Source organism: Dromiciops gliroides, chromosome 1 (genome assembly GCF_019393635.1).
Source record: "Dromiciops gliroides isolate mDroGli1 chromosome 1, mDroGli1.pri, whole genome shotgun sequence".
Classification (NCBI taxonomy): domain Eukaryota; kingdom Metazoa; phylum Chordata; class Mammalia; order Microbiotheria; family Microbiotheriidae; genus Dromiciops; species Dromiciops gliroides.
In genome coordinates, this window is record NC_057861.1 from 303077796 (window position 1) to 303100833 (window position 23038).

General features: G+C 40.3%; 2 protein-coding genes across 2 annotated transcripts in view; both read left to right on the forward strand.

Annotated features, from left to right (window-relative positions):
* The window catches only part of CPLX4 (complexin 4), a 42090-nt gene extending 34326 nt beyond the window's left edge, over positions 1-7764 (forward strand). The window contains exon 3 of the mRNA XM_043980648.1: positions 7537-7764. Within this exon, the coding sequence (XP_043836583.1) occupies positions 7537-7764 (228 nt within the window). The remainder of the gene's footprint in view (positions 1-7536) is intronic.
* An 11611-nt stretch (positions 7765-19375) lies between these two features.
* LOC122735279 (ferritin heavy chain-like) lies at positions 19376-20073 on the forward strand. The gene has a single exon (XM_043976663.1). It carries the CDS (start codon positions 19379-19381, stop codon positions 19928-19930), a length of 552 nt encoding a protein of 183 aa, XP_043832598.1. The 5' UTR covers positions 19376-19378; the 3' UTR covers positions 19931-20073.
* Positions 20074-23038: the final 2965 nt, after the last annotated feature.

Sequence of the window (23038 nt, forward strand, 5' to 3'; positions counted from 1 at the left end):
CCCCCCATCTCCAACAGTATTTTTTAAAATTTTATTATCTTTTTCACTTTAATGGTGGTAAGATGAAAACTTGGAGTTGTTTTAATTTGCATTCTTCATAATTTGGAACATTTTCGTGTGGTTATTAATTTTTAATGATTTTAATAATAATTAATTTTAATTTATTGTGTTAAAAACTATCTATTCATGTCCTTTGCCTACAACTGGGGACACATTTTTTAGTTTACATATTTGAATCACCAATTTATTTTTCGTTGCCAGCTCCAAAGGACTTTTTTCAATCGTCATTCACATAATTTTTTCTGTAGGATATGACTTGGTTAACCACTGCATCTTTTGGGGTCCTTTCTCTTCCCTTGGTTTCTATGCTGATGCTGTTGTTTTGGTTTGAGTTTTGTTTTTACCGGTTTTCATCCTGGCTGCCTGTCCACTCCTTAGATATCTTCACTGGTTCTTCATCTTGTGCAATCAGTGTGTATCATACAGTTCTTTTCTTACCTCTATCTCTGTCCTCTTTCTTAGCATCCTCATCTATTTTCAGGGATTGAGTTACTATTCTCAGCAGATGGACAGCCCCGATCTCTCTCTCTCCCTTGAGTTCCCGTACACCCTGGGCTTCCTATCATGTGCTCCATTGCTGATTCTCTTCTCCTTATCTGGGATATCACCCTCTGAAACAGATTTCTAGAGACCATCTACTCCTCCCCCTAAATCCTCTCAAGTTTGGAACTGAAATTGAGCTGTCCTGAGTGGTGAATATGTGAGCATATATTCAACTAACCATCATTTGTTGTCCAGTCCCGAACCACACATCACAGCTCACCTAACCACCTTCCCCAGACACCTTGCGATCTGCCCTGCCACTATTCATGTGCCTCTCCTTGTCCTCCTCCCAACTTCTACCTCTTGCTCTGGAAACAGTAATTAAATCAATTTCCATTGCTTCAGGAAAGGGATGGCAATCTACTGCCTTCTGCCTGGCTCCATTCACCATCCCTGTGACTCCCCAGACCAAAACGCACTCCCTCGACTTCTTTACACATACAAAGACACAGACATATTTGTATTTATACACAGAGAGAGACACATGGGGTTTCCCATTATTAGGATGTAAGTTCCTCAAGGGCACGTACTGTCTGAGTTTTTAATTTGTATTCCCAGAACCTGTCATAGTGCCTAGCATATAGTAGGTACTTAATAAAGGTTCACAAGCTAGTAGAAGAGCCAATAGAAAGAGTAATAAAGACTTATAATTGTTTTTAAAATGGAAGATTGGCTAGGAGCCTGGGTCAGGCTATTGTGAGGATTGAACAATTAATCATCACAACAGTTTGATGAAGAACTAATTAATCTTTTAAGCATCTAGAGGGTCAAAAAAATCTGGGCCTAGCCCATAATATTTATTATGACACTGTTGTTATTCCATGTCTCTCTTTCCCCAAGGCAGATTTCATTTTACTTCATTGTTTTAGAGTTTAAATTGTTTCTCTGAGCACCTCTGGGGAAAGAGGCCTCTGAATTCCTTTTCCACTTTCTACCTTTCTTCCTCCCAAATAAATAAGTCTTCAACTTCCTGATGACCATTTCTACCTGGTTTTTCCAATAGCACCTTGGAACTCATCATACCCCAACCACATCCCATCTTTTCCCTGGTTGGTTTGCCTGTGACAAATCTCTCCCCACTCTCATTCTCCACTCAGCCACCAAAGTGATTTTCCTAAAGCACAGGTCTAACCATAAAACTCCTGATGTCTCAGTAAACTCTAGTGGTTTGGGGGCAGCTAGGTGGCACAGTGGATAAGTCACCAGCCCTGAATTCAGGACTACCCGAGTTCAAATCCGGCTTCAGATACTTGACACATACTAGCTGTGTGACCCTGGGCAAGTCACTTAACCCCCATTGCCCTTCAAAATAAAAAAAAAAAACCTCTAATGGTTCTCTATCACCTCCAAGATCAAATATAAAATCTTTTGCTTGTCATTCAAAGCCCTTCATAGCCTAGTGTCCCCCCTTTCCAATCTTTCCAGTCTTCTTAGACTTAACATTTTACCACCAGCCCCCATGCATTGTGGGTTCCACTGATGCCAGCCTCTTTGCTCTTCCTCTAACAAGTAGTCACTCTACCTCCTAACTTCAGGAAGTTTCATGGGCTGTGCCTCATTCATGGAATGATGCCCCTCTTTATGCTCCTCCTCCTTCTTACATCCTGGCTTCCTTCAAGTCCCAGCTAAAATCCACCTTTTACAGGAAGACTTTCCTGATCCCTGATCACTGATTCTAGTGCCTTTCCTCTATTGATAATTTCCTATTGGTCTTGTATATATTTGTTTTGTTTGTACATAGTTGTTCTGTTATCTTTTCCATTAGATTGTGGGATTTTCAGGAGCAGGGATTGCCTTTTGCCTTTCTTTGTAACTATCCCCAGTGCTCAGCACAGTGTCTGACACATTAATAAATGTTTGTTGACTGAATGACTGATTATGCCTTCCCTTTCCCCTAACTTCTCTCGCTTGTTTTTCTCTATCTCTTTTGATATAAATATAATTGTCCTAATCACTCAGACTCAAAACTTTAGGGTTATCTTTGATTCTTTCCTTTCCTTCATTTCACACATCTGACCATGTGTCAAGTCCTATTGGTTTGACTTCCACATTACCTCTATATTCCACATTGACACTAATCTTTTTTTCCAATAACCCTAGGTTAGTGACTTTACCTCTTGGAGCCTAGTTCCTTTATCAGTGGGAATAGGTATGAGGAAATGGACTAATTGATTTCTAAGGTACCTTCCAATTCTAAGTCTTATGACAACAAACTGATGAAGAAGGTCAGTGGGCACAGAGAAGTATGCTAGATTTATTGGCACTGAGGTTCTCTCCCAGGGAAAAAAGTATGGAGGAATAAGCTGACTAGCAAGCATTTCTAAAGCACCTACTATGTGCCAGGAATCATTACCAAACTAGAAGAAAAGCAGAAACTAAGAAGCAAAGAAAATAGACTCAATTATTACTCCCACCATCCCTGGCACAACAAACACAGGAGGCATGGTCTTGGAATCTCTACTGCCCTTTTTGAGCAATACTCTATTGTTGCCAATTTCAGAAACACACCACGAGCCATTTTCCCAATGGATTAAAATTTTTTTTCCACTTAAGATTGAAAACACCCCAATTTTGAGAGGGCACAAGGATCTTACCCAGTGTACAATTGGCTTATAAAATATATTCCCCCAAAGCATCTTTTTGCTCTACTCCACCAAAAAAAAAAAGCCACAAAAACAAACCACCCAGAGCCTCATGAGCTAGTGGGAGAGCCACTAGCAAGAGTAATAAAGACATAAATACATTTTTAAAATGTAAGATTGGCTAGGAGCCTGGGTTGGGCTATTGTGAGGATTAGCCAATTAATCCTCACAACAGTTTGATGAAGAACTAATTAATCTTTTAAGCATCTAGAGGGTCAAAAAACCTTGGCCAGAGCCAGGGTAACATTTGTTATGACACTGTTATTATTCCATGTCTTTCTTTTCCCAAGGCAGATTTCATTTCATTGTTTTAGGGTTTCTTTCTCAGAGCTCCTCTGGGGGAAAAAAAAAGCCTTCTGGATTCTTTTTCCATCATTCACCTTTCTCCCTCCCAAAGTACCTGTTCTTACTCTTACAATAGGAAATTCTTGCTCTAGTATTTTTCTAGGAGACGCTATTTTGGGGTCTGGATGACAAGCCAGTAGAGACAGATAAATTCCCTGGGAGAAGAATGTAGATGATCCTTCCTCTATATTCCCCTAAAAAGATTTACTGTTTCTTCAAAGCTTTATTGTTGTTTTCAGTAATTTTTCAATTATGTCCAACTCTTCATAACCCCATCTGGGGTTTTCTTAGTAAAGATACTGGAGTGGGTTGTCATTTCCTGCTCTAGCTCATTTTTTATAGATGAAGAAAATAAGGCAACCTGGGTTAAGTGACTTGCCCAGGGTCACATAGCTAGTAAGCATCTAAGGCCAGATTTGAATTCAGGAAGATGAATCTTCCTGACTCGAGGCCTGGTACTCTATCCACTGTACCACCAAATTGCCCATAGCACCACCTCACTGCCCATAAATGTATCCCCAAAACAGTCTGGTCAATCAATCAGGGACCATATTTTTCTAAGGCCACAACAATTTGGCTGATAGCTTGAAGGTAATTCTTTCAGAGAATGACAGAATCTGAGTTGGAAATTACCTCAGTGGCCATGTAGTCCAACCCATACTGGACTGAGAATGCTTTCTATAACATGCCAAAAATCAGTCACCCAGACTTCCCTTTAAGACTGTGCTAGCGTGGCAGCTTATCCTAGCTCTGGATAGCTCTAATTCTTGCTTTGGTTTTCCTGATATCAAGGGTGTCTCTTTAAAACTTCCCCCCATTTTTCCAATTCTGCCCTATAGGGCCAAGGAGAATAAGACTAATCCCTCTTCCATGTGACAGCCCTTTAAATAGCTATCATACCACCTGGCAACATCTCTGCCAGTCCAACTATCACCAGCTGCTTCAACTGGTCATCCTACAGCATGATCTGAAGCAAGGGTGTCAAACTCAAAGAGAAATGAGGGCCAGTAGGTCACTCATAAGCATCCCTGTGAGCCTTGTATTGACTTAGAAAACCACAAATTAATATTATCTGTGTTCTGTTGTGCTTCTTTTATTTTGTTAAATGTTTCCTAATTCCATTTCAATCTTATTCAAGTTGCACTCAGGAGGGTTGTGGTCACACTGAACCTGTGTACCTTTGTTCCTGAACACTCCCACCACACTGTTCTGGAGCTTATCACCTAGGTGGCATTAAGTACTGGATCTTGAGAGGGGAAGACCTAGACTCAAATCCTCTTCAGACACTTACTGGCTGTGTGAACCTGGGAAAGTCACTCAATCCACCTATCAACTTGGTTTCCTCAGCTGTCAAATAAGGTTATTAACAATGCCTACCTCACAGAATTGTCATGAGAGTCGAATGGAATAAAATACTATAAACAAAAGAAACAAATAAAAAAGAAATGCCTTGCAAACCTTAAAGAGCTACACAAATGGGGGCAGCTAGATGGCGCAGTGGTTAAAGCACCGGCCCTGGATTCAGGAGTACCTGAGTTCAAATCTGGCCTCAGACACTTGACACTTACTAGCTGTGTCACTTAACCCCAATTGCCTCACTAAAAAAAAAAAAAGAGCTACACAAATGTTAGCTATTATTATCAATATCCTTCCAAAAATGTAGTACCCAGAGCTAGACACAATACAGCACATGGAGTCTGGTCACAGCCAAGTACGGTGGAACTATCACCTCCCTTTTCCTAGTTTTCCCTTTTCCTTTTTCCTAGCCACTATGGTCTCATTAGAGAAGCCTAAACTTTGGTGTCTGTGAAATAAAATGGCATCCTCAAAGCTGCCTTATCTTCATATGACTCTCAGGGCTTTGAAGCTGGCAGTGTATCACCAGTCTCCCCTTTCTCCCTGCCCCTGCCCCTCCTCCTCACTCAGTTTCATCCCTCTTTTCTGTTCCTTCCCCACTCCTTAATTATAGATGCTCAGTACCATCCTTCCATGAAAATCTGCCATTAGCAGCTTATTATAGCAGTCATTTACCTCTTAGTGAGACTTTAAGGTGATGCATTTTTTTCTCCTAGAGGAATGTTTATATTAAGGCTTAGATTTCTAATTGCAGGAGGAAAGACATTATCCCTTTTTTTTTCTTTGTTTGTTTGTTTGTTTTTTGCTGGGCAATGAGGGTTAATGACTTGCTCAGGGTCACAGAGCTAGTAAGTGTCAAATGTCTGAGGCCGGATTTGAACTCATGTCTTCCTGAATCCAGGGCCAGTGCTTTATCCACTGTGCCACCTAGCTGCCTCCAACATTATCCCTTATTAAAGGAATTTAAATCAGGTGGGGTCAAGCAGAGGGCTTTTTTGGAGAAAAGTGCTTTGCTCATTACTTAGGAATAAATCCATATACACCATGACTGCTACATGTTGTTGAGTCATTTCAGTTGTGTCTAACTCTTCATGATCCCTTTCAGGGCTTTCTTGGCAAAGAGTGGTTTGCCATTTCCTTCTCCAGCTCATTTTACAAATGAGGAACTAAGACAAGGATAAGTGCCTTGCCTAGGGTCATACAACTAGTAAGTATCTGAGGTAGGATTTGAACTCAGATCCTCCTAACTCTGGGGCCAGTGTTCTAAGGCATGACCTAGATGCTATTTCTTCATGTTAGGAGAGACCTAACATTATTTATTTGAAAATTAATGGTGATAATTTTTATAGTGATTTTAACATAGGAAAAATATTCTCTCTCCCACCTCCAATCACTTTGGGCATAGATAGAAAGGCGTCTTATGTTTGTAATATTATAGGACCTTACAGAGAGGCTACAAGGGTCAGCCTTGGAATCAGAAAGACTTGGGTTCAAGTCCTAACTCTGACACATACTAGGTATATGACCACAGATAGCTCACTTAACCTCTCAGTATCCTAGGAGACTCTTAAGACTCAAAGTTATACAAAAGTTGTCATCCTACTTTCATGGAAGGAGTTTCCATAGCAGGAGTTCCCTGTGATAATGAAATCATAGGTTTGAAACAAAAGTGGATGGATAACTAGAAAAAGAGAGATAGGCCAGCAGGCTGAGATAGATGGTTGGATGGATAGATAGATACATGGATACAGACAGGCAATCAGGCAGAGACAGAGACATAGATGGATGTAATGATTGGAATGACGCCACTTACTAGAGACTTACTATAGGAAAGCTCCACCATGAAGGAAGGTCTTTGAGGGCAGGACCATGTGTCTTTTCTTTGGAGTCAGGAAGTGATGTTGGCTGGTGGGAGGAGGAAGGGGGAGCCGGGCGCTCTGCCTTGCTCTCTTTTCCTGGGGACGCTGGTGGAGAAGGGAGCTAGAAACATGCTCTCCCTTTAATAGATAGATGAATGTAGGCCTTCCTCTCTCTTTTTACCAAATTCTTATTCTCCTTAATAAATGCTTAAAAGCCTAACTCTTGCTAAAGCTTATAATTTATTGGTGACCACTCATTAGATATTTTAGACAAACTAGCTAGAATTTTAGTCTTAACATGGACAAACAGATGGACAGATTAGATAAAGATAAACAAAGATAAAGTGAGAGAGATAGCCACTCTTAGGTATATGGGATTTTTAAAAATTATGTGTGTGTGTGTGTGTGTGTGTGTGTGTGTGTGTGAGAGAGAGAGAGAGAGAGAGAGAGAGAGAGATAATTGGGGTTAAGTGACTTGCCCAGGGTCACATAGCTAGTAAGTGTCAAGGGTCTGAGGCCCGATTTAAACTCAGGTCCTCCTGACTCCAGGGTTGGTGCTCTATCCACTGTACCACCTAGCTGCCCCACAAGGTATGTTTTTATGTAGAATCATTTCTACAGGATTATATAGGTTGAGACTCTGAGATATGTCACAAAGTAGAACAGTTTAATATTATTTAATAACAGAAGACCAACTAGTATTTTTTCACTGTTTTTTTTTTTTCATACAGAGTGAAATGGATGAGAACCAGATACAGATGGCTGGAGATGATGTGGATGTACCTGAAGATCTTCGGAAAATGGTGGATGAAGATCAAGAAGAAGAGGAAGAAAAGGATTCCATCCTTGGACAGCTGCAGAATCTGCAGAACATGGACTTAGATACAATCAAAGAAAAGGCCCAAGCCACGTTCACTGAAATTAAACAAACAGCAGAACAAAAATGTTCTGTGATGTGAGAAAGATAGGAACTGGGATAGTCTGGCAGACAAAGGGTCTCTATCCAGCTGAGGGGGTAGGATTATTGTGTGGCGTTTTGAAAAGCAACATGTATCTAAAATAGTGACTAGAGTGAGAGAGACAGAGCTGCTAAAGCATCAGACGAACTTCTGGTTCTGTAGACCATGTAGCACCTTGTTGATGCCAGAAGATATTTTACTTTAAAGGTATAAATTCCTACATTTGTAAGGTGCACAAACCACCCTATTTAATGAAATGTCCCTTAGAATAATTAGTGAGTCACGGGGAAAACAAAGTAGAATTCTTTCTCAAGTTCTCTCCTACTCATTGATTCATATTGACTTGTATCTGTATTGGGTCTGAAAAAGGTGCACAAAAGGCAGGTGTGATAGATCATATGCAAGCTGCTAACATTGCTAGACTGACTACAATTCCCTTGTCTATTGTTGAAGAGGGGTCCAGGCATTGTTCCTCATGCCAACCTAAATAGAAGGTACTGAGAGAATGTCAAGTAATCATGGAGTAAGAAAAAGGCCAACTTCGAATTTCTCAGTCACATTCTGCAAAAGGCCCGTGTCATCTTCAACACCCATCTCAACTGGACTGGATTTTTCATCATGTTGGCTCCAGAGTCAGATGGGAAGTCCCCTCCCCTTTCTCCCATTAGATGTAGAAAGTCCTCTTTCTCCTACTAGACATAATCCTGCTGTCCCACCTCCCTACAGTATGGAGTGAAATGGAGGGTTCTTGATGATTTGGGGGGATTTGAGGTATAATTCAGCAACAGCATGACCCTACAAAAAAGGAAGGAAGAAGCAGCTGCTCTTGATCAAGAAGAATCCTCCTGGCCCACAAGAATCCAGGATGCTCTGAGGCCCTGGAGAGAACAGATCTCATGCTCAGAGATGAATGTTAAAGCTGTTATTTCTTGAAATGACACCCCTTCTCTCACCCCAATGCCCTCTTTTTCATTATTGTGACAAACTTCTTTGTCCTACTGTCCCTGTCACCTCAAATACAAAAAAAAAAAAGCCCTTGAATGGAAAAAGGAGACATTAAGTATGTCTTTTGAACTTTCAAACTTTTTATTTCTGTTAAATTACTTCTCCTCTATGATCCTTATTTTCTCTGTCTGCAAATTGAGGGGATCTTCTAGCCCTAATAGTCTATGGCTCTTTGATTCCTCTTTGCTCAAATTCCTGATATAAATGAATTTTGGGAGTTAATAATATTGTGCAGATCTTCTCAGTCTCCTTAAATGGCCTCTATATTTCTATTTCCTGATTGGCTATCTCCACCAATTGACACCTAGGATTAGTCAGGAAATTTGTCATTACAGAAGTGATTCTCACTAATGGAATGGGACTCTGGTATCTCTTCTGATATGGGATGGATTTTTAATAACTATTTTATAATTTAATTAATTCCAAAGTTCAGATCAAGGAATTGGGAGGAGCAGAGTGCTTGAGTTGCGGGGGCGGGGGGTGGGGGGGGGTGGACACCCAAGGTAGACATTCCCTTCTTCAGAGATAATCAGCAACTGGTCTCTTATAGTCTTAGAGAGTTGTCTAATTTACTGATAGGTGGTCAATCAGTAATTCAACAAGCATTTATTAAGTGCTTACTATGTATCAACTGCTGTGGGATACAAAGCATTGGAAATACAAAGATGGGCAAAAACGTGCTGTTTTTATTACCATTTTATAGTTAAGGAAATGTAGGCAAACAGTTTAAGCGACTTGTCCAGTAAGTGTCTCAGGCTGGATTTGAACTCAGGTCTTCCTGACTCCAGACACTCTATTCACTGTGATATCTAGCTTCCCTAATACCCAATTCTTCCATATTGTTAGTCCTGGTAATATACTTCTATGTGTTGTTGGGGGTTTTTTGGGGGGGGGTGTGGGAAGGGTATGCTCTTGATAACCCTATAAGATAATAAGTTGCAGAGATGTTGACCTACACAGGTAGAGGGAATTTCCTCTACTAATGGAACAGAAAATTCTGTGGCTGACACTTGAAACCATTGCCTGGGAGATGGAATGAAGAATTTTTGATAGAAGCACAGCAGTGGCCACCTATGGAATGAATGAGATGACTACCAGCACTGCTTCTGGTTTGTTTGTCACCCCTCCAAAGGAGTTCTATAGCTCTAACAGCACCAAGCCAAGGTTCTGCTTGTAGTCTTCTTGTCATTTGTGTGGAAGAGAACAGAAAAAACCCTATCTCTTTTCCAGGGATATTCCCAGCCTAGGACTGGCCTTTTGGGTAGTCCAAGTAGGCAGCCACCCAACTAGCCAACTCTCAAAAGGACCTTCTCAACCACAAATATTCCCTTACTGACTTGTCTGTTATACCCATTCCTTCCTTCAAATTCTCATTGTCTCCAGAAAGATCAATATTGAAATGTATGTATATTACTAATAGGACTAATATAGTAATCATCATTTCTAGAGTAGAATGTCTTTGTTTGATTAAAGAGAACAAGTTCTAGAAGGAATGAGACCCAGGGCACTGGATAGATGAGTTTGACACAGGGCAGAAAATTCTCTAAAAACTTCTCTTTAAATAATACTTTTTTTTTGGCAGGGCAATGAGGGTTAAGTGGTTTGCCCAGGGTCACACAGCTAGTAAGTGTCAGGTGTCTGAGACTGTATTTGAACTCAGGTCCTCCTGAATCCAGGGCTGGTGCTTTATCCACTGTGCAACCTAGCTGCCCCTAAATAAGACTTCTTTCAGATTTTTGGAAATGCTTGTTAACTAATTAAGTATTCCAAATTATTGGGGGTAGGAGATAGGGGCAACGGGAAGGAAGTACTTTTAAATCTGGATTTGAAATCAGGAAGGCCTCACGACACAGTGGGTAGAGGGCCAACCAAGATGACCTGGGTTTAGGCTGTGTTTCTGAGAACACATTTTTTGTGTCACCCACAGCAAGTCCCTTCATGCTCTAGTTGGCTCTCTTAGGACTATAAGTTGCAGAGAACATGCTGACCTGCATTCATAGAGGAAATTTCCTCACTCAACAATTCCCTATACCAATGAAATTACAACTCTAGGCCTTATCCCTCTAAATATTACTTTTCTTCCTAGAAATCCTAACAGGATTAGCAGGAAATCTGATACTAGAAGGAAGCTGAATTCACTTCAACTAATATAGCAGATGGAATTGAACGTACTTTAGTGGTTTTTAAATGAAAATTATTCTACTATAAATGTATTAGGATGTGTCATTACACTGGGAACTGGTTTATTCACATCACTTTCCTGGGACAGAGAAACTGAGACTATTTATCTCAGCTCATTGTCTTACTGATGCACAGGAAGGATCAGCCTGGGCTCGAAATTCACAATTCAGGAATGAGAATGGAAACTTTGCATATTGAAGCATCCTTTCTGCTTATCCTAAGCTATTGAAATAGGTGCAATTGGTACTTTAGTCCACATTCACAATTCCAGAAATGTCTCAGTATTCTTAGGGAGAATTGAACATTGTCATTTCAAGTGTATCCGGCAATAAATGGCTTGAACCAAAGAATCGCAACAGAAATCCAAATGGCAAAATGATGATATTGTCTCTCAAATTCCAAAGTAAAAGAATAAAAACTTAAACAATTTTTTTCAGCAGTTTTTAGACAATCCTAAAATTCCAGGGATCTGACTTGGTTTGCATTATGTCATTTTGGGGATCTCTCATGTTATTCCTCAATGGCTGTCTATGCCCATATACAAATCCAGGACTGAGGACTGCTGATCATTTCTAGAAAGGTATTGAAAATCAACACATTTACACAAATATTACTTCCTTAAAATTGAGAGGGTTTTTTTTTCAGGGTATCTTCCCATGATGATAATGGGTGATGTAACCATGAGTTCCAGCAAGGTCTGAGCACAGCTAATTCTTCTGAATTTGTCCTTTTCTAATAAGGGGAAAATTTTTGTGTCCACCTCCCAGAATTCAGTTCTTCCAGGATCCTTGGGAAGTAAAGTGAATTCTGCAGAGACTCCCTTAGTAGAACTTGGAGGAGATTTAAATGACCAGGCCAGAAGGCCCAACAAAATAGAAGGGCCTAAAACATAGTTTACCGTAATTATTTTCAAGGGATAGTTCTTAATAAAACAGAATATATTTACTTTGTTGTCTTCCTGGATGGCCACAGGAAGCTTACTCTCTAGCCTCCCAGGAGTGAAACATGTCTTGAAGTAAGGAACCACCATTTCTTTTGTTTGTTTGTTTGTTTGTTTTAATTTTAGTGAGGCAATTGGGGTTAAGTGACTTGCCCAGGGTCACAGCTGGTAAGTGTTAAGTGTCTGAGGCTGGATTTGAACTCAGCTACTCCTGACTCCAGGGCCAGTGCTCTATCCACTGCACCACCTAGCTGCCCCAGAACCACCATTTCTAAAGGCACCAAAATCTCGACTAGATCACGAAGGCCAATCCAGGCTCACCCTTCCCTGAACTGCCCATGCCCAATTTCAAGGAGTCCATTATTTTCCATTCTTGTGAAACTCTGAGGGTCTTCTCCTCCCTGACTCTTTTGTGAAGGCAAATTTGGCCATCTTTTAGCTCAATTCTTATCTATTCTTTAACTATTGAATGGGTGTTGCCTCAGACAAACTAAGACATGGGAAAGGCCTTAGCTTAAAAAGGCCAAAGTCACTCATTACATCCTGTGCCACACCTTGCCATTGGACTCTTATGACTCTGGAGGAGAGAGTGACTTTGTACAGCTCTGCCTCACTTAAATCCAATTCATCCTCCTAATGTCATTGGTCATTTTGAGAAGGAAGGGCGAACAACAATTTTGCATTTTAATAAGGTTAAGATGGACCTGACTCAAGTAATAATCTACCTCACAGTGTAAGTCTAATATTAGAAAAAATAAGACATTCATAGGACATTCAACAACTAATAAAAATATTTACTTAGTCATGATAGGAGAAAGACATTCAACAGGGTTAGGAATTGAAAACACCTTAAGCTGATTCAGGTGAGCAAAGATACCCACCAGCCAAGCATCTGAGAGTTCCTGGTATTGTTGCTTGTGGCTACTTTGTACTCAGGTGATGAGGAAGTGATGTCAATAGTCCTAGTTCCCTGAGCCAACCAAGTTTTGAGGAATGCTTCAATACCTTTTAGGGGAAAACTAACTTAACTTGCATGGGGAGATGTTAAGATTTCACTCTTAATACAATATGTAACATCAATATTTATAAATAATGCTAAGAAGGATGCAGTTGGTCAATAGATAGCAGATACTTTGAAAATTTAAACACCCACATCCTGTACTAACAATTAGATCTTTTTTAACCCAGGAGAAATATAAAGTCCCTCAAGTCCCCTCCTCTGCTGCTTTATGAAGCTTAATTATATTATTTGGTTTTTTGTTGTTTTTCTTTTCAGGGCAATGGGGGTTAAGTGACTTGCCCAGGGTCACACAGCTAATAAGTGTCAAGTGTCTGAGGCTGGATTTAAACTCAGGTCCTCCTGAATCAGTGCTTTATCCACTTCACCACTTAGCTGCCTGAAGCTTAATTATATTAAAGGAAAAGTTAGTAGCTGAGTCTTCAGTTAAGAAAGTGCCTAAGATTTAGGCAGAGGCTTAAATTTAAATTTATCTTTTTTCTTATCAAATGCCTGGACTCGTTATGGTTGAGACAGAATTCACATTGCCAAAAATGTTTGGATAAAGAAGCAAGCAGCGGATGTTTACCATGACTATTATAATAGAAGGAAAGATGGGGAAAAACCTAAATCTTTTCTTGGAACTTCTGCGGTCATTGAAGAGGTGGGTCCAACCAGAGGCTTCAGCCAGAACCTTCTGCTCCAGGATGCCTAAGGGGCTCATGGCCCTCCTTGATGTTTCTCTTTTCTACTGAAGCTCTGTCCAATTTTGTCTTTCTCCTTTAAACTTTTACCCCTCGGGGCAGCTAGGTGGCCCAGTGGATAAGCACCGGCCTTGGATTCAGGAGTACTGAGTTCAAATCCAGCCTCAGACACTTACTAGCTGTGTGACCCTGGGAAAGTCACTTAACCCCAATTGCCTCACCAAAAAAAAAAAATTAAATTAAATTAAAAATAATAAACTTTTACCCCTATACCAGCTATTCTTTATGGCTCAGGCAATTGTTGCTGCTTCTCTACTCTTAAAAGTTCCCCTCCTTGCTGGCTCTTACAGTCTGTCTATCTCTTTAAAAACTTTGGAGCAGGACAATTCTGCCTTCTGGCTCAGAGATTTCAATAGTTCCAAATGAGTCATTCTCAAAGTTTGGAGAGGAATGCTAGTCTCTCTGAACTACAAATCCCTAGATGCTCATCAGTTCTCAAATCCCAATTACGCATATAAGGAGGTTTTGGCTTTTGTTTTTTAAAAAGGGCTCACTTAACTAGGGCTTGATTTTTCAAGAGCTGACTTACCTCATTTGTAGAATATTCAGGCTCCCTACTTCTTTCCCCTGAGCACTTGATCCTTTCAGCACCTAAGAAGCAAAGACTTCCAAGGTCATCAGAAAATATGACTTCTTCTGTAGTTGTGATGGGCTGTCAGGTCAAAAGTCTGTTAGATAGCAAGGGAGTTTGAAACTCAGGACTGAAATGAGGCTTTGGATTATGTAGGGATTTCAAATAACCAGAATTATAGTACTTCCGAGTTGTAAAGGAATTCAGTTCCCATCTTGTCCAACCCATTTGTTGTCGTGCCATAGTTTCATTCCTACCAGACTCTTTATGACCCCATTTGGGGTTTTCTTGGCAAAGATACTGGAGTGGTTTGCTATTTCTTTCTCCAGCTTATTTTACAGATGAGGAAACTAAGGCAAACCGGGTGACATGACTTGCCCATGGTCACACATCTAGTAAGTATCTGAGGCCAGGCTTGAAGTCAGCAAGATAGGTCTTCCTGACTCCAGGGCCAGTGCTTTATCCATTTTACCAACTAGCTACCCGGTCCCAAAATGGCAAAACAACTTTCAGGTGATCTGAGCTGGATGCTTCTTGTTATTTTGACCACCTTCTTTGGATGACTACTTCCTTATCAAGTGCCCTTCCTAAAATGTGAGGTCCAGAACCAAACACAGTGGCCTAGATGTGACTTTACAAAGGAAAAGTCCAGAAGGACTATTTTCGTGTTTTTCTTGTAAATTATACCCCCTCTTAATGCAGCACAAAAACACCTTTGCTTTTTTTTTGGTTGTCATATCCTAGTACTGACTAATATTGAGCTTGCAGTCCACTAAAACTCCCAGTTGGTTTGTAAATGAGTTGGTTTCTCTCCCATCTTGTACTTGCAGAGTAGATTTCTTGAACCCAATGGTCCGAACTGTGACATAAAAAATTTTTTTAAGAGACATGCTTTCTGGGTAATTAAAAATTCTATTAATATGGTACCAATAATTAATATTATTAATATTAATTAATAATTGATAAAGGGCACTCCTGAATTCCAAAGATACCCCACACACACCCTAGGAACTGGGAACTGTCTCAATTCTTTCTTGGAAGAATGGTGGCAATCAACTCTGCTTAACAATTAATGAGAATAATGAATATTGTAATGAGAAGTTGACCAGTTGAAATGGGGACCTGGGAGAGGTGGACTTAGATCACTCTTGCTCAAAGACCACCCCCAGCCTTGGGAAATCTAGACAAAGGATCAAACCCTGACCCCACTCCAAGCTTGCCTGAACGTAATGGTCTGGAAATCACCTTAGATTAAATGATTTGTAAGGTTCTCTAGTTGAGTGGTTTCTCCCACCCAGGATAGGAAAGCACGTACCTGAGGATTTCAGAGACTAAATAACCTACAGGTTTCTGGGGGGAAAAAGTCCTGGGCCTAATTCAATAATTAATTAATTAATAATTATGTCAGAACTTATATTTATCCTCACTAAAATTCATGTATTAGTTTTAGCCCAATTTTCTAGTCTGTTAAGATCTTTTGGAACTCTATCATCCAGTGTATTTATTACCTCTCCCTCCAAGGTTTGGGTCATCTGCAAATATGATGAAGATGTCATTTCTCACTTGACCCAAAACATTGGTAAAAAATGCCAAGGAGCACAGGTCTATGGATTAATCCTTGGAGCACTCCCCTGAAAACTCCCTTTCAATGAAGTGACTGTCCTGTCTATCATGTTCTTTCTGTGACTCATCAGTTTGAATGGCCAAGAGATGATTGACATTTGTCCATTGGGAATATTTTTCATTTGAGAATTTCAAATTTCTGTTGAAATATATCAATGCCACTCTCATAACCAAAAAAAGTTCAAAATTCACTGAGATAAGAGCCAGGGATCCAAGGAGTAAGAGATGGCATTAGAAGAAGTAAAAAGAAACATTCCCCTGTCACTTGTTTGTATTACCAAATGTTATTTTCACCATGGCTACTACTAGCATCCCCATTTCCTTTTTACATTTTTTAAAATTTATTTTAAATTTAAATACAAAATGGGGGAAGGAACATTTCCATGTACACAGCAGAACATAGAGAGAATTCAATATTAGACCACAAATTTCCATTTCAGACCATCCTTTTTTTTTTTTTTTGTGAGGCAATTGGGGTTAAGTGACTTGCCCAGGGTCACACAGCCAGCAAGTGTCAAGTGTCTGAGGCCAGATTTGAACTCAGGTCCTCCTGACTCCAGGGACAGTACTCTATCTACTGTGCCACCTAGCTGCCCCCAGACCATGCTTTTTAAATTTTTAAAATTATTTTTATGTATTTATTTTTAGTGAGGCAATTAGGGTTAAGTGACTTGCCGAGGGTCACACAGCTAGTAAGTGTTAAGTGTCTGAGGCTGGATTTGAACTCAGATACTCCTGACTCTAGGGCGGGTGCTGACCATACTTTTTAAAACAACATAATAAATACTACACATTTGTTTGCAAATCTACCCAGATTTTCTGTCCTTCCAAGTTTTCTTTTGTTCTCTGTTGTTCACTTTTTATTTTTTCCTCCCTCCCTCCACATCCCACCCTGCCATAGAGAAGGCTACAATTAAACATGAATATATATGTATGCACACATATATAAATCTATACACAAACATATATGACCATACTATACATATTTCTGTTTTTCAATTCTTTCTCTGGAGGTATATTCCTTTCTAGGTCCAAGTCTTTCCATGTTTTTCTAAAAATCAACTAGCTAATCATTGCTTATATCACAGTTGGATTCCATCATAATCATACACCACAACTTGTTTGGCCAAAATGATAAATAGGCATCAATTGGGGAATGGCTAATCTAATAAGTATAAGCTGATACCTCAAAGTTCTTCTAATGTGTATTCCTCTAATAAATAATAATTTAGAGAATTTTTATATGATTATATATAGTTTTGATTTCTGCATCAAAAAACTGCCTTTTCATATCCTGTGCCCATTTATCAATTGGGGAATAACTAGTATTCTTATAAATTTGATGGTTATTTATATTTTTGAGAAATGAGACCTTTATCATGTGATAAAATAATGGGATTTAGCAGATACTCTAAGACCCACCTGGAGATTAATCTAGACTGATTGAATTAAGTGAGAGTGATTGACTGCTGATTAGCCTACTTCAAGTTAACTAGATTGTAATCACACCTGGCTAGCCCTTAAGAAGGTGGTGTTCTCAGAAGCTAGACTGTGAACTCAACTTGAGAACACCTTCAAGTCCAGTGAACCAATGGATTTGGATGACGCTAACCAATCTAGCTTGAAGCAGTGTGCAAGGACCGCCCATGCTCCAATCTATAAAAAGCTTCCACAATCTGTTTGCTGGAGAGTTCTTGATTGAAGCAGGCTCCTGGTGGAGGACTTGAGGAAGAACCCGACCAGGCTGGAACTCTAGGCTAGGTAGGCTTTTTCTTAACTTTCTGAACTCTATGTGAATACCTGTATGCTTTAATAAATGTTTAATGTCCAAAGGCTGGTGCTGAAGCTTCTACTCTAAGGCGACCACAATATAGATTTTAAACATCACAATCAGAGAGACTGTCTATGAAAAAATTTCTCCAATTTTATTCTTTCTAATCTTGGCTACATTGTTTTTATTTGTAGAATAACTTTTTTTTTCAGGGCAATGAGGGTTAAGTGACATGCCCAGGGTCATACAGCTAGCAAGTGTCAAGTGTCTGAGGTTAGATTTTAACTCAAGTCCTCCTGAATCCAGGGCCAGTGCTTTATCCACTGCACCACCTAGCTGCCCCAATATGTTATTAGTCCTGGCTGGCACATTTTGTGAAGCTTGTCCCAGGAAACCTTGTGTCTTAACTGGTCTGATACTGACCTGCTTGCCTGAGTCTCTGATTCTCCAGTCAACTCACTCATCACCTTTGGAGTGTGTGTGTGTGTGTGTGTGTGTGTGTGTGTTTGTGTGTGTGTTTGTGTTTGTGTTTGTGTTTGTGTTTGTGTGTTTGACTGCGCGCGCGCACACACACACACATATATGTATAGGCAGGGCAATGAGGGTGAAGTGACTTGCCCAGGGTCACACTGCTAGTAATTATCAAGTGTCTGAGGCTAGATTTGAACTCAGGTCCTCCTGAATCCAGGGCTGGTGCTTTATCCACTGTGCTACCTAACTGCCCCTGTAGAATAACTTTTTAATTTAATATAATCAAAATTATTCATTTTACACTTCATTATTCTATCTTGCTTCTTCATAAATTTGTTCTCCTATCCATGAGTCTGTTATCCTTTTTGATCTTTAGAACATTTCTTTTTTGTTTTTTTGGCGGGGCAATGGGGGGTTAAGTGACTTGCCCAGGGTCACACAGCTAGTAAGTGTCAAGTGTCTGAGGTCAGATTTGAACTCAGGTACTCCTGAATCCAGGGCAGGTGCTTTATCCACTGTGCCACCTAGCCACCCCCAGAACATTTCTTAATTTACCTACATCAAAGAACTAGGGAACTGCTAAATAAAATGAGGAAGCTCCTGGCTTTCCTGCCCTGCACTTGTAGGGCAGATCACATTTGTCCTAATGAAACTTGTCACTAGGCATATCAAAAAATGGATTGCTTCTTGACTCTCAAATCAAGAAAAACTGTAGTTGGTATAGATTTTTAGATGTGGCTCGACCCAATGGCTTCAGCTAGAAGATCATAGTATCTTTGATTTCAAATTGATTGGGAGGTCAGAAGTCATTTAATACAACCAGATGTCAAACCCATTTTACAGATAAAGTCTAGAGAGTTAGTAGGTAAATAGCAGAATTGGAATTCAACACCCAGGAACTATGGCTTCAAATCTCTCCTTCTTTGATGATACCATGCTGCTCTTCCACATGAATTCCCCTGTGCTGCTTTCTTAGTTGTCTTCAACATTGGTCCCCTAAGAGAAGTTCCATCCTGTTTCCTCTCCTCAATTGAATGACTATTTCAGGTTTTGAGTAAGATTGGTGTGACTCTGGGCCAGAAGCACAGGGAAGGGGAGTCGCTGTGGTTTCCTGCTTCAACAGTGCTTGATCGGAACCTGCTGCTCGATTCCTGGCCAGAGCCACCCTTAGCCACCTGTCCACCTTCACCTCCACTAACCAACACTTCTCTGTCCTACAGTTTGAGCAGCATCCAGCCGACTCAGCTGCAGCCACCTCCTCGTCTAAGCCGTCTCCACCAACTCCACCGCCATGACGACCTCGTCTCCCTCTCAGGTGCGACAGAACTACCACCAGGACTCTGAGGCCGCCATCAACCGGCAGATCAACCTGGAGCTCTATGCGTCCTACGTCTACCTGTCTATGTCTTGCTACTTTGACCGAGGTGACGTGGCCCTGAAGAACTTTGCCAAGTATTTCCTGCACCAGTCCCACGAGGAGCGGGAGCACGCTGAGAAGCTCATGAAGCTGCAGAACCAACGCGGTGGCCGCATCTTCCTGCAGGACATCAAGAAACCAGACCTCGATGACTGGGAGAGCGGACTGAATGCAATGGAGTGTGCTTTGCACTTGGAAAAAAATGTCAATCAATCCTTACTGGAACTGCACAAGCTGGCATCTGACAAAAATGACCCCCATTTATGTGATTTCATCGAAACCCACTACCTGGATGAACAGGTAAAGTCCATCAAACAACTGGGTGATTACATAACCAACCTTCGCAAAATGGGGGCTCCTGATTCTGGCATGGCAGAATATCTTTTTGACAAGTACACCCTTGGAGACAGTCACAACGAGAGCTAAGCCACACCTGGCTTCCCCCACACCTGGGAACTGTGGGCAACACTCCTCCTGTCTTTCAGTGCATGCATATTTTGGTTATCTGACCTTTTCATAATCTGTACCAAAAAATTACCACCATTTACATCCCAATAAAGTGACTTGATACTGATGAAAAAAAAAAAGATTGGTGTGACTCTGAATCTAAACTAATGTTTTCTTTAAGGTTTCATGGAAATAGCTTTCAGTACCATGTAGCTCAGATCCCAGCCCAACAATACAGTTACCACAGAAATCCCTGTCTAACAGAAAGATTTCCAAGCCTTAGCCAAAAGTCTAGCTATTTTGAGTCCAACAAATTTTCAGTACAGCTGTCCCAATATGCAGCATGACAAAAGAATGCATTTAGTCCCTTGGATCTGGCTGCATTTGAAGCTGACTTGAATGTTTATTTCTCCTCACCATGAGTTATTTCTTGCAATGGAAACTGCACTGTCCAAGGTTACCTGTATTGGGGTTGGTGGTTGCAGTTTATTTTCAATTGATGTTAGGAACCATTATTGCTTAAAGACAGTTTATAATAATCTGAAATAGATTAGAAGTCAGTAAATCTGACTCCCTGACTCAGTTTATGAACCACTGCCAATATTAGAAATAATCAATCAACAAGCATTTATTAAACTGCTTGGAAGTTAATGCACTAAGTCCTGGGATCCAGTAACAGCATTAAACAATCACTACTCTCCAAAAGCTAACAAGTTATATTGTGTTGTCATTCTGACAAGTTATACTGGGGCATCATGCATCTACTCACTTTCATCTAGAAATGGCAGACAATAATACTTTGGGCCTACCAACTCCCTATGGCATCAGAGAGACAATTAAGAGAATCTTAGAAAGAGGCTTAGGGTTCTTTGCCTGAAAATACTATAAAGATGTAGGTAGTGATATGGGCCTGGGAGAACTCAGAATAAGTTTTCTCCTTGAGAAGCAAAACTAAAGGATGGACACACCTAAGAAGAAAGGGAAGATAAGTCCATTAGGCATGGCTACTACTTGAGCAGCACCCAGGGACAAAGATAACTCCAGAAGTCAGGACCACCATCCCTCATTCAAGCTTTCCCCACCCCACCCCAAAAGGAACTTTCCATTGTCAGGTAGTCAGCCCATCTATCCTCTATAAAAACTTTGGCCTTCCTTGTGTTCTGGGAGGAGATGTCTTTAAGCCATCTCCTCCTCTTTGTGGGGGCCAAATTTAATCTAGGGAGAGTTAATTGAGTGTCTCACCATAATATTGGGGTCCCAGAAATAATGAGGGACCTCTAGGTCCAAAGCTCCCTCCCCTCTGAACTGCCTTTTTAGATATTTCTCCCAGGCCAATAAGAAAGGAGCCTAACAGCCTCTTTTCCACAAATGAATCAGGTTTTATTAATGGGAATAAAATAAACAGCAAAGGTGAAATTAATAAAATCAAAGACAAGGGAATAGGGAAAAAGAAATACGGATAATCCCCCTAACTCTAAACAATCCCCAAACTCGCTTCCAGTTCAGCTAATTCAAAAGAACAGGGCTTGTATGTTAACTCACCACCTGGAGTCTGTAGCTTCAATGGAAAGAAAGTTACTCCGGAAGAAGCCTGAGCTCCCCTCATCGAGCATTTACTCCCCCTCCCCAAAACGGGGAGGTCCTTCAACCTGCCTGTGGAGAGTGGTTTCTCCTGCTGACATCAGCAGCACACGTTACTCAGGGCAGGCCAGCTGTGGCCCATCCCAATCAGTCTGCCAAATCCCATTATCTTACCACACCTTGATGCTGTCTTTGACTTCCTGCTTGGTCACTTTCTCTAGCACCCAATAGAGGACCATTTTAATTCTAATTGGACTGTGTCCAATAGTGTAATTCTTTACGGAGGAATACCTAAGGACCCCCACCACCTATTTCCCCCATGACAAGAAGTATTACTTGTATTATTTTTATTAGCTCATCAGACCTTAAACAACCTTGGGGTGTATATCTTCAAACTTAGTTCATTTATTTTAAAGCCCATGGAAAATACATTTAATGCTTCTGACCCTTAAATGAAAATGTCACCTAAGGGAGCCTCTTGAAAATCCCATTGAAAGCATCTGGTGGCTAAATGGGGCTAATTAGATTTATCAATACATACAGGATCAGGTTTGTGGTTGTTATACTTAAGGGATCAATGGAGAAAGTACAAGAAAATTTGACAAGTATTTATAAGGCAAAAAAATTTTTGGAGGAAAAATTGAAACTATGGAGTCTGCAGGAGAGTTGTCACAACTGCTTTTGAAAATGACTGACATCCTCTAAAACAGTCCACTGAGCAGGAAAGAAAGCTTTGAGGTGTCCATGTGGGTGCTGGTTACTAGGAGTATAGAAAGGAGAAGCTGGTAGAGGAGGCAATATTTCTTCATTTAATGGAAGCTCACATCAAAGAGGATGGACAAAGTCATAGTCATTTCTGATGCTAATAGGATTGAAGTGGATTGAAATACCTTTTGTAGGTGATCAAGTGATTTTTATGTGTTGAGGGAGATAAGCTAAGTCTCTCTTTGTTTTTTTACATTTTTAATATATTTTTATTTCATTAAACATTTCCAAAATACATGTAAAAATTTTAACATTCATTTTTAAAATTTGAGTTCCAAATTCTCCCTCCTCCCCTTCTACAAATGCAAAACATTTCCATATTAGCCATATTGAAAAATACACACACACATACACACACACACACACACACCTCAAGAAAGTTAAAGAAAGTAAGTAAAAGAGTATGCTTCAATCTGTACTCAGAATCAGTTCTCTCTCTGGAGGTGGATCAGATTTTTCATCATGGGTCCTTTGGAACTATCATTACACTTGATCATCCTTAAATATTGCTTACTTTGTACAATGTTCTCCTGATTCTGATCACTTTACTTCACTTTGCATGAGTTCATATAAGCCTCCCTAGGTTTTTCTGAAACCATCTTGCTTTTTCTTCCTTCCTTCTGTTCTCTTCCTTTCTTTTTCTTTCTTTCTTCCTTCCTTTCTCTTTCTTCCTTTCTCTTCCTTCCTTCCTTCCTTTTTGTCTCTCTGTCTTTCTTCCTTTATTTTTGTAAATAATATTTT